The 12,022-nt window shown below is 42.4% G+C and overlaps 1 protein-coding gene across 1 annotated transcript in view; it reads left to right on the forward strand.

Annotated features, from left to right (window-relative positions):
* Positions 1-5,292, forward strand: part of Gfi1 (growth factor independent 1 transcription repressor) — an 8,447-nt gene extending 3,155 nt beyond the window's left edge. The window contains exons 4-7 of the mRNA XM_013514361.1: positions 3-207; positions 305-442; positions 1,487-1,652; positions 3,913-5,292. Of these exons, the coding sequence (XP_013369815.1) occupies positions 3-207; positions 305-442; positions 1,487-1,652; positions 3,913-4,091 (688 nt within the window). The 3' untranslated portion in view covers positions 4,092-5,292. The remainder of the gene's footprint in view (positions 1-2; positions 208-304; positions 443-1,486; positions 1,653-3,912) is intronic.
* The last annotated feature ends 6,730 nt before the right edge of the window (positions 5,293-12,022 follow it).

The following is a 12,022-nucleotide window of genomic DNA, read 5'->3' on the forward strand; positions in this document are numbered from 1 at the left end:
GGCGGCGCGGGCCTAGGGCTCTACGGCGACCTCGGGCCTGCAGCAGCCGGGCTGTACGAGCGGCCGCCTGCAGCGGGCCGGCTGTTCCCGGAGCGCGGCCGCGAGCTACACGCGGACAAGGGCGCTGGCGTCAAGGTGGAGTCCGAGCTGCTGTGCACCCGCCTGCTGCTGGGCGGCGGCTCCTACAAGTGCATCAAGTGCAGCAAGGTGAGGCTCCGGGGCGCCCGGCCTGGTCAGCCCCGCGCCTGCGTCCCCGGCCCGCGGCCCCTCTCAGCGGCCTTCTCCCCGGCCCCACCCGCCTCAGGTGTTCTCCACGCCGCACGGGCTCGAGGTGCACGTGCGCAGGTCCCACAGCGGCACGAGACCCTTTGCCTGCGAGATGTGCGGCAAGACCTTCGGGCACGCGGTGAGCCTGGAGCAGCACAAAGCCGTGCACTCGCAGGTAAGCGCAGGACGCGCGCCGCGCCCCGCGCAGGTCTTCGCGCTGGGGACTTCAGCTCGGCCTCGTGCAGCACCCGTCGCCCTCCGCCCGGTGGTTTCCTCCCCGGCGCCTCCAGCCTCCTGCCTGCAGCTCTGCTCCTGCAGGTCCCTTGCCCTCGAATTGATGTGGAGAGAAAAGTGGGTAGTAGACAGCTCAGCCTTTGAGGCGGCCTTAGATTTTGGTGCCACGTCACTGTGAGCATCCAGAGTTGGTCCCGATCCTTCCTGTGCGTTTCAGGAAGATTTGTGTGCACTCACACTTGCTACTGACGTAGCAGACGGATTAGCTCTGGTTCTTGGCCCGTTCTTTTCACCAAGTGGTTATTGAGTCTGTACTGACCCCTCCTGACGGAAAAGGTGGGATCTCAGTTCACTGAGACCATCCAGTAGGACATTTGCTCTGCTGTTCTTTCGCTCTTGGTTTAAGGTTATCTGTCGCCCACTCCGAAGTGCCGAGTATTTGAGTATCCCTAGCATACCAGGTCCTCAGCAGGATGCTTGCATGCGAATTACAGTTTAGCTGACAGAGAATGAATATGTAAATAACGACTATCAAAGCGGAATGCTTATTTGTGAACATTTATTGACTGAAAAGAGTAGCATCCCATCATCTTCAACACCCACAGTTGCTGAAGCGGGGTGGGGGGGGACATCTCAAGTGCCTCAGCCTCCTGGTAAGGAGGATGAAGTGTGTATAATGGGTGTCAAAAACTGAGCGCAGGGATAAGGTTTTTTGCCATGGGGTGTGGAAGCTTGTGAGTGAAAAGTGTTTTGGTAGAAAAAGTGTTAAAAGAAAGGGTGGAGAGTGTGGAAATAGGAAATAAATAGGAGGGTGAGGCTAATGTGCAGGTTATACAGAGGGGGAGCCATGGCTTCTGGGACTGTAGGGTCAGGTCTGTGGGGAGGAGGGTGACAGCCTGGGTGACTACTGCAGTGGAGTGCTCATCTCTCTCTGCGTCTCTCTGTCTCTCTTTCTCTGTGTCTCTGTCTCTGTCTCTCCGTCTAGGAACGCAGCTTTGACTGTAAGATCTGTGGCAAGAGCTTCAAGAGGTCATCCACACTGTCCACACACCTGCTCATCCACTCAGACACTCGGCCCTACCCCTGTCAATACTGTGGCAAGAGGTTCCACCAGAAGTCGGACATGAAGAAACACACCTTCATCCACACCGGTAAGCCGAAGGTCCTTGGCTTGTAGGAACACGTGGAGGCCAACATAACTCCCCTTCTCTGATTTTCTGGCTGCAGTGAATGGTGGAGGAGGCTTTGCAGATCATGTTCATCACCGCCTGTATTAAAGGGAACAGATTTGTGGTTCTCCCCAGAGGTCTTGAATTGGAATTGTGTTTGTAGGACCAGCTGCTCAGCTTGCAGGTTTTCTGTCCTTGGAAAGAATATTTCCCTTAGTTTAGCAGCCACTCCAACAGCCACCTGCTCTGGGCCAAATATGAAGGAGGCCCCAGGATCCTCCCAGAGTGTTGCCTAGAGACTGAAGACTTTCTGTAAGGCTCCCACCTGGCTTTTCGGGGCAGAGACTCATATGTAACCTCTCTGCTGCACTTTGAGGAGTCAGAGAGCTTATTCTATGTGAGGAGAATAAACAGTCACAAATATTACTAAGCTTTCTGCTAACATGGATGTTCTCATGCTCACAACAACTCAGGGAGATGGAAACTGTTCCTTATCCCCATTTTAGAGATGAGGAAAATGAGGCAGAGAAGGATTAAATAACTTGCCCAGGGTCACACTGTTAACAAGTGGTGGGACCAGGGCTCAAATTCAGATCTGTCTGACCTCTCAAATGTCTGTGCTCTTGACCTGTTTATCATTCTACTTCCACAGTCATGGGAGTTAATAGATACAGAAAGCTTCTACCCACTTATTAATGCTTTATAATTTACAAAGTGCTTTCAGATCTGTCATTTAATTGGTATTTCCTTTTACTTCATAAAGCAGACAGAGCTGTTCTTACTATCTGGAAACTCAGACATTGAATGATTTACCAAAAATCAGAGTAAATCATGGAGCCATTAGATGTTCTGGCTTCCAACCCTGGACTCTTTTTCTGACACTTTATGTGCAGGTGAGGGTTTTAATGCTAAGATCAAGCCATCCTCCTGCCTCTGTGAGTGCTCTGGTTAGTAGTCAACAGGACATTGACGTTAGACTTGAAATTTCTGACAATTTTGTATAATGTGAATACTTACAACAAATTGTTCTGTGTTCCAAACATGCATCCTCAGTGTTAATAATATGTTTGCCCAGTATATAGATATTCCTGTCAAAACCTCAGAAAAAGTCCTACTTCAATCATTCCTCTTGCCTAAAATTTCCATGTAATTCACTTCTTATAAGTAAGAGTATTAAGACACATAACATGCAACTAGGATCTTGACTGAATGAAACATTAATAAGCCCTTATCAAACATTTACGTTATAGCTAGAATTTCTCAGATTTATTTGGCCCTAAAGGGATAGGATACATTTTGATGGGTAATTCTTTCTCCAAGAAATCTGAAGCTTGAAGAGAGAAGAGAGTGCAGTATGGGGGAAGAGGTTTCCTCAAAAATAAACTTCATCTATTTTGCATTTTTTCCCTCAGGGTGAGCCCTTACTAAGGCCACACTGGGGCTACTTGGAAATTTACCCAAATGTCAAACAGCACATGAAATGGGGCAAAGACAAAACCTTTTCATAGTCTGTTTGTTATGTATTATTTGCATTAAGCAGCACATGAAATGGGGCAAAAACAAAACCTTTTCATATTCTGTCATCTATTAATCTGTGCTGAAGAACTGCTGTTATTTAGAGTCCTGTGATTAACCTCCTAAAAAGAAAGTAAAATCAAGACAGAAAAAGATCAAGTACTTTAAGAAATATTTTGTGGCTTAAATGTGGGTTTTTAAAATAAGTCTGAGAAATGTCCATGCTTCAGATACATCTGTAGTCCTTGAAGAACAAGAAGGAAGACAGGTTCACTGCTCCTTACTAAACCAACACCCGCTTGGAAACCCAGATTTGAAAACTTCCTCTGAATTAGAGCAGAATCACCCGGTTTGTAGGACAGGCTCCTCCCACCTCCTGTTGAACATCTGTTCTGGGTACTCTGTGCTTCTGAAGTCGGGGGAGTCCTCCCAGGGTGAATTCAGCTGGGGAGGGCACTGTGGCCTTTGCTCTGTTTCTGTTTAGCAGGAAACGGTTTGAGGCCTTTAGCTGGGAACCCCCACTCAGAAAGTCTCCCTTCCACCTGGTACACCCATGCTTTCCCAGGGCCGAGGTGCAGGCTGGGAGTCAGTTTATGTTGCAACACATCCCCCTCCAACTTGCTCGAAGGTCTTAGATTGCGGTGCAGCCAGCTGCCGCCAAGAGCATGTGGGTCCCCTCTAGGTTATCACAGACTCATACTTCTCCCTCCCCCTTCCATTCCCGCAGGTGAGAAGCCCCACAAGTGCCAGGTGTGCGGCAAGGCGTTCAGCCAGAGCTCCAACCTCATCACGCACAGCCGCAAGCACACAGGCTTCAAACCCTTCGGCTGCGACCTGTGTGGGAAGGGTTTCCAGAGGAAGGTGGACCTCAGGAGGCACCGGGAGACGCAGCATGGGCTCAAATGAGCACCTTGGCTGGCTGCAGACAGCAGTGACGCAACACTACAGGGGCAGCTTCTGCTTTCTCCCAGCCCTTTGGACTTCTCAGGCCCCCCAGTCCCGTCCGAAGCTCCCACCAGAGTGAGCCCCCTTCACCTTACTTCCCGGACCTACGAGAGGGCATCAGGTACTTTTTGGAGCTCTTCCCAGAGTGGGAAGCATAGCACCTGGCTAGGCCTTAGCCTCCTGTACGTGAAGATGTAGAGTCAGGTGGGGAGAAGATAAAAGCTTGGCCCCACAGCCCTTCCCATATCCATTCTTTTCCATAGACAGAAAAGTCCCTCAGGTGTCCTCCTCTTCCTGAGTCCCCAGATCACTGATGGAAGAGGAACAGTCACCATTGACAAGCAGACACGCGTTAATGCTTGTACCTGCAGAAAAAAGAGTGGTTTTTTCTTTCTTTCTTCTGGGAACTCTGTTAACCCCTTTCTGTTGGGCGCTGCCTGTAATGTAACTCTTGGAGGAATTGTTTCTCCTCCTTGAAGACTGGTTCAGAAACTGATTTGGGGAAGGAGCTTTATTCTTTCAAAATCACCAGATGCACCATTGTGCTTACCCAGGAAGAAGCAAAAGAAAGCCGACTTGGTAGTAAGAGAGGATCTGAGGTCCTCTTGGCAAGAGGCCTGTGAGGGGCTCCTCAGATGTAAAAAAAAACGTGGAACGATGCCTGTGGACACGATGTCATTCAGTCACTCAGCAACTATTTGTTGACCTCTGTTACCGAGGTCCTAGGCTCCTGCTAGGCACTGGGGAGCCAGAGATTAAAGTCATAGCTCTGCCTCTCAAATCTAACAGCTGCAGCCTCAAATGATTGAGGTCTGTTCTTGTCCTCCGGTGGATTTCTGAGAAGACAATCCAGAATCTCAAAGCTGCCCTTTCAGCCCTTCTGGATTTTATACAGTGTAAACAAGAAAGTAACTGCAGAGTTACTTCAAAGTTTTTATTGCTAACCTGATATTTTTAAGATGTGTGCATGGTAGGCATGTGTGTGTGTAGGGGGGTGAAGGCTCTGTCTTTAACTCTTCGGCCTTCCATGTGTACCATATAAGGGAAAATGATATTTTTACTTTGATTAGGTTTGTACATGTTTTTAGATTTCTGGAGTGTGTCATGTTTGTTAATACATATTTATTAGAGTGATGTTTAAATTAATAAAGTATTAAAACTATTACAGATTACCTTTCATTTAGGCAGGAAATTTGTTTTTCCCTGTTGGGGAAGCTGGCATTTAAGAAAAGTATAATACAGTGGGAAAGTGAAGCAGATAAGGTAACATATAAAGAGTAAAATCCAATTTCTCTTGTTTCCATTTTTTTCCTTTTACGTTTCACAGAAATATTTTTCCTAACAAAAAAAGTAGGAGTTGTAAGAAAGCTAAGATCCTACCTTATGGAAACCCTGATGGTCCCACTAGTACAACAGCTGTTTCCTTTGAGAATTTCAAGTTATGTTTTCACAGCCAGAGGCTCTAGATGAATAAGGTAATCACAGGCCTTTGGTCAGATTTGGATATGGTCCTGTCATTCCAGTTCAACTCTGATTACTTTGATTCTGTGGAAATGAGAAAGGAGAAAAAGTATGAGATTGGCTAACTGCTCACTAAAAGCATATCACGTATCTAAAGATTCATGAATCCCAGCTATTTGGGAGGCGGGGCGGGAGGATTCCAAATTTGAGGCTAGTCTGGACCACGCAAGACCTTGGCTCAAAATAAATCAATAAATAAAAAGGGTTGAGGATGTGGCTCTGTTCTCTCTAGGCTTAATCCCCAGGACCGCGAAACAAACAAGCAAATAAGATGCATGTGGAAAAGTAAAGTGGGATTTGGGTTATTCCCTGTTTTTTTCTACCTGTGAATTCTTTTTTTTGTTTGTTTGGTTTTTTTTTGGTTTTTCTCCGGTACCGGGAACCGAACTCACGACCTTGCGCTTGCCAGGCAGGCGCTTTTGCCGCTGAGCTAAATCCCCAGCCCCCCTATGAATTCTTTAAGAGAATGAAATTGGGATACAGTCTTGGCCTCAATCCCTACTCCCTGTGTTCTGACACTTTCTAGCCAGACATTCAGGGTGTGCGTGGCCCATGGTCACTACCACAGCTTGTCCATTCCCACTGAAATCAATTTCACACAGTGCTGGGGGCCCGGTACGCCCCGGGTAAGGTTCTGGGTGGTAGAGACACAGCAGTGAGGACAGCGGCCCGCAGAGCTTGATGGTTTGGTTGCTGCTGAATCTTCAGCCCCTGTAAGAGTGCATGACACATAGTGATTGAACATACGTTCCTGTTTCATCCTGCGGGCTGACTGTGCTCTGTAAAGCGCAAAGGCATGAGAAATTACTTGAATCCCCCGGTTACAAGTCACAAAGGACTTCCCGAGTTGTGGGACAGAGGGGTTTTGATGCTGCTTTTCTCCAGTCCCTCCAAATCTCAGTCCTTGGCTGTCCTGTGGTTTCCAATATGTCAGTTTACTCTCATTCCAAATTCAGATTTGTTTGTAGTACCGTTTAAGATTATTCTTCCAACCTGATGGGTGGTAATCAGTTGCCGCTTCCAGGAACCGCTCTGTAGTGTCCTGGGAGCCAAAGCTCCTGGTGAATGATGGTGACAAAACATCTTTTCCACAAAAGTCATCATGCACCCTGGCTGGTTATTGCCTACATGGTTTGGAAAAGTGAAGATTAGGTACTGAGGGGTAAGTAGAACTGATTGAAATCCAGGTGTCTGTCCTCTCCAGCTCTTCCCTGATGACATTTGGAATAGCTGGTCCATTTCCATTTTTCCTGTTTATGCTATAAGTAAGAGTTGTAATTTTGACAATTGTTATCATTTTTTTTTTTTGACAAAAACATCTTGATAGCCACAGTTCAGAATCAAAACAAATTACTGCGCCGGTTACCGTGTGAAATTTGAAGATTGCAAATATCTCTCTTAATGTTATTACTTGACTCCATTAAAAATAGATCGTGAATATTCCATGTCACATTATTCATGAGCCAGGCTCTATGCCTTTTGTCTGCCGGAGTAACAGTAGAAAGGGTAACAAGAGACACTGGAGCACACCTTTGTTTCTTTCACTAAATTTTTAATAACACCTCCAGCTAGCCAGTTGGTGAAGCTCAGCTCTTGCATAAAAGTGGAAAAGCACAGCTATCTCTGAGAAGCCCAACTCTTTCAGGAGCTAATTTGAGTTTGTGTTCGTCTATGCCAGACACGATTAAATTACCTATCGAGTGTGCCGAGCTATCAGGATTCAGGCCACGTAAAAGGTGAATTTCATCTGATTGATTTGAGACACAAATGGAACAACTGAGTTTTAAAAGCCACGCCCTAATTAAAGAGACAGCAAAGTATCACTCCTCGGTGACTTTTGACTGCCATTGCCCCTGAAAAGGGTGGTGATACTGATTTGACCCAAGTCATTTTGTTATGTGTCTGTTTATTTAACCTGATCATTTAACAGAAAGAAACTCAGAGGAAGACATAACAGGACTTTACTACTTCTTTGCATTTCTAGAGCATTATTACTTAAATCTGTGCTGCTGTATTATTTCCACACTAAAAGCTTCTCAGAAAGTACATAATACAGTACATTTATTTTAACAAATTTCTTTAGACATTGACTTCAAAAGTAAAATTTCAAAGAAATTTCATTGCAAGCCCTTGTAGCTTTAAAGTTAGTTTTGTGTGTGTACGCCTTTCTAACCTTTATCCATAGATGTATATGTTTGTATTTAAAATTTTTTATCCTGTGATCAGGGTATTTATAATTTATGTCTCCATAGCTCTTTTATTTACAATATGGACACACAGTTAAAACTGAAATATATTTTACAATGAGAATGTGGACAATTTTGTGATTGAATTTTATTGAAACCTTAATACCTTTATTACTCATGAAGGCCTATGAAGAACAGTTCAGTGTTATTCACTTTAAAAAAAAAATAAACCTAGGCCGGATGTGGTGGCGCACACCTATAATCTCAGCACTTAGGAGGCTGAGACAGGAGGATCATCTTGACTTTGAAGCCAGCCTGGGCTACACAGTGATTTCAAGGCCAGCGTGAACTACATAGTGAGACCCTGTCTCAAAAAAAATTGTAAGTGCAGTGGAAATTACAGAGAATAATATAATAGATATCAGTATACACTCCATTCTGCTGAATTTAAGTCAGATTTTATTTTTGAAAAAATGTTACGGATAAATATTTCCTGGAATCCATTCCTCCCTGACCTACCCTTTCCTTTCTCCTGACAGGCATCACCATTCAAACTTGATATATATCTTTGCCAGGAATAATTTTATGCCTTTAATTTATACATATTCCCATAAACTATATAATTATTTATATTTTAACTTTATACAAATGGTACGTGGTTTATATGTCCTCCTGTACTTTCTCCCTCAACACTTGGTTTTGAGATTTATCCTTGTTGATACCTGGGATTTTGTTATTTTACTTTAACTGTTGTATACTGAGAATTTCACTGTATGAATATTTAGTGATTTATTTATCTGTTCTGTTAGGAGAATTTGAGTCATTTGTTATTTTTCCTATTATAAACAGTTCTGAATCAAGCAACCTTTTATATCTCCTTGTGAAAGAGCTTCTTCAGTGTCTATGCCTGGGAATGGCAATACTATATATTACCAAATTGTTCTGTAAGGTGGTTGCACCAATTTACAGTCTCACCAATAATAAAGAGTTCCTGTCTCTCTTATCTTAACATTTGTTATTGTCAAACTTTAAAAATGACAATCAGATGGAAACTGTCATTGTAATTTGCATTTCCTGATTCCTCATTCTTTTCGTAATTTTTTTGACTTGACAAGTTTTCTTTTTTATGCTTTGTTCATTTTTTCCTTTAGGTGCTTGATTTGGATCAATTTGTTCTTTAAATGTATTCTAAGTACTCATCTGTTAGGCTACTCCTAACACATTTGTCCATTATGCATGTATCTCTGCTTGCAGCTGGCTTTTTCACTTGGAAGAGAGGATTTGTTTTTGTTTTCATGTTAATGCAGTAAAATGTAGTAATATTTTCATCTATGGGTTGTTTTGTTTTGTTTTATTTTTACATCTTAATTAAGAACCTTTTCCCTACTTGGTAATCATAAGATTATCCCCTGTATTTTCTTCTAAAATTGTTTAAATTTTTGATTGTTACATTTACTTTTTTTTTGTATGTTTATGAAATGAAATAAGGTCTAATTTTGAAAAAAATCTCCCTATGGGGGGAAAATATCCCCGTGGATCACCACTTACCTTGTTAATGGCAGCATCTACCCTTTCCCCTCTAATTCTGATGCTGCTGCTGTTACACGTCAAGTTTCTGTTTCCATGTGGATCCCTTTCTGGGCTTGCTGATCTGTTCCACTGGTCATTTTGTCTAGTTCTATGCTTAAGCCACAGTGTTTTAAATAATTTGAGTTACAATAAACTGTTAGCAGCTGGTATGGTAGGCTTTCTTCTGACCTGTTTGGGCCTCTTCAGGAATATCTTGGGGTACCCTTGTCCCATGGTTCTTGCATGTGATAAACTCTTGGGATTTTCACTTATATTATATTTATCATTTAATTTGGTGAGAACTGAAATCACTGATATTGATCCTTTCTGTCCATGAATATGGGATATTAATCATTTACTTAGATCTTTTGTGTCTTTCAATAACATTGTGTCATTTTCTGCATAATTTTATTAATTTGTACTCATAATTCTTTTTAAAAACTACATTTTCTAATTGCTACTGTCATATAGGTAGAAAATGGATTTCCTTGGCATGTTGATCTTATATCCTGCAAATTTGCTCAACTCTGTTTTTTAGTTTGTTGCAGAATATTTAGGTTTTCTGTGTAAAATAATTATAAGATGTGCATATAATCCTAGCTTTGATTTGCTCTTTCCAATTTATGCTTTTTGCCTTACTAACAGCACTGGGCAGTGTGGTATTGAATAAAGGTAGAACAATAGATGTCTTGGTCTTATCCCTAGATTCCAGGGAAATGCTTTTAACTTTTGCAACTTGATATAAAGTCTTTGGTAGGTTTTTAGTAGATAACTTTAAAGAAATCTGATTAAGAATTTATTTTTCTTTTATTCCCCCAGTGTTGAGGAACAGATCTAGGACCTTGTCCTTATAGTGTTCTGCTGCTGAAACTTACCTGCCCATCCCTGTACATGTGGGTTTTTAATCATTAATGGGTATTTGTTTAACGCTCTTTTTTTCCGCTAATACTGGAGATTGAATCCAAGGCCTTTGCACTGAGCTATATCCACAACCTTTTTTATTTTTATTTTTTTATTTTGAGACAGGATCTTGGGGAGTTGCTAAGTTGCCTGGCCTGGCCTCAAATTTGGAATCCTGCCTTTGCCTCCCAGAGTACAGGGGTTACAGATGTGTACCACCATGCCTGGCTCATTAGTGGGTATTTAATTTTATTCTATGATTTTTCCAAATATCTTGAGAGACTTATGGCTTTTAGGCTTTGTCAATGTGGCAAATAACAGCTGGAGATTCTCTAATGTTACATTATCCTCACTTTGCTGGACAAGCAAACCTCAACCTCGGGGGAGTGAACTCTAACTTAACTGTTGTTTAAAAACTGTATTTTAGCTAGGAATGGTGGCATGTTCTTCGTAGTCCCAGTTACCTGGGAAGCTGAGGCAGGAGGATCACTCTAGCCCAGGAGTTTCAGCCTAGTCTGGACAACATAGTAAGACCCTATCTAAAAAACAAAACAAAAATGCATGTGTGTGTATGCGCGCACACACACACACAAAAAAACTTTTTTACCCCCTCCTTAAACATTAGAAACATCTTTTTAGGGACCGGGAATATAACTCAGTGTGAGAATGCTCGCCTAGCATGTGGTAAGTCCTGGGTCCAGCACTCCAAAAAAGAGAGAAATTAACAGTTAATAGTTGTACATATTTATGGAGTACAGTTAACCCCAAAATTCATGAGGATTACGTTCCGAGAGCACCTGTGAATTGTGAGAAACCTCCAATTTGAGGTATGGTCAGAACAATGCCCATAAGTGCCTACTTCTATAGTTTAAACTGTGACATGCTGTGTCTCCTGCAGTTACGTAATTTAATTTCATAAAATACTCTATTAATAAAGGCTTAGGAGGTGTATGGCATTTTGGCAGCATCTTAGGGATCTTAGGGCTTTAGAAAGGACAAAACCAAGAGCACTGGAGATAACTGCATGTGGTAGGGCAGCCTGTTATGATAGGGGTTGCTGATGCATCCACTGTGGGTTACAGGGCAGCAGTCCGTCAGCAGCAAGGAGAGCTGAATAACGCTCTCACATTGGTTACTTACAAACATCCCACCAAAACACAAACAAAAAAAAATTGCAAAAGATAATTTGCAGTTTCCATGAAATTGTGATGCTTTCTGTGAACATTAGTTAGGTTCTAAGGAAAAATCCACAAATGACCGAGCCCTCAAACTCTGAACTGGGGCTTGGAGGGGAATTAGACTGTACACTGTGATATTATGTATGTGTATATAATGTGTAATGATGACATCAGTAAATAACATTTGTTCTCTCCCCTCCCGCTCCCCTTTCCCTCTCCTCCCTCATCCTCTTTCTTTCTTTCTTCCTCTTTTTCTTTCTTTCTTTCTTTCTTTCTTTCTTTCTCTCTTTCTTTCTTTCTTTCTTTCTTTTTCTTTCTTTCTCTTTTTCTTTCTTTCTTTCTTTTTTTCTTTCTTTCTTTCTTTCTCTTTTTCTTTCTTTCTTTCTTTCTCTTTTTCTTTCTTTCTTTCTTTCTTCCTTTCTTTCTTTCTCTTTTTCTTTCTTTCTTTCTCTTTTTCTTTCTTTCTTTCTCTTTTTCTTTCTTTCTTTCTTTCTCTTTTTCTTTCTTTCTTTCTCTGTTTCTTTCTTTCTTTCTTTCT

Source organism: Chinchilla lanigera, unplaced genomic scaffold, assembly GCF_000276665.1.
Source record: "Chinchilla lanigera isolate Chin_1 unplaced genomic scaffold, ChiLan1.0 scaffold00022, whole genome shotgun sequence".
NCBI lineage: Eukaryota > Metazoa > Chordata > Mammalia > Rodentia > Chinchillidae > Chinchilla > Chinchilla lanigera.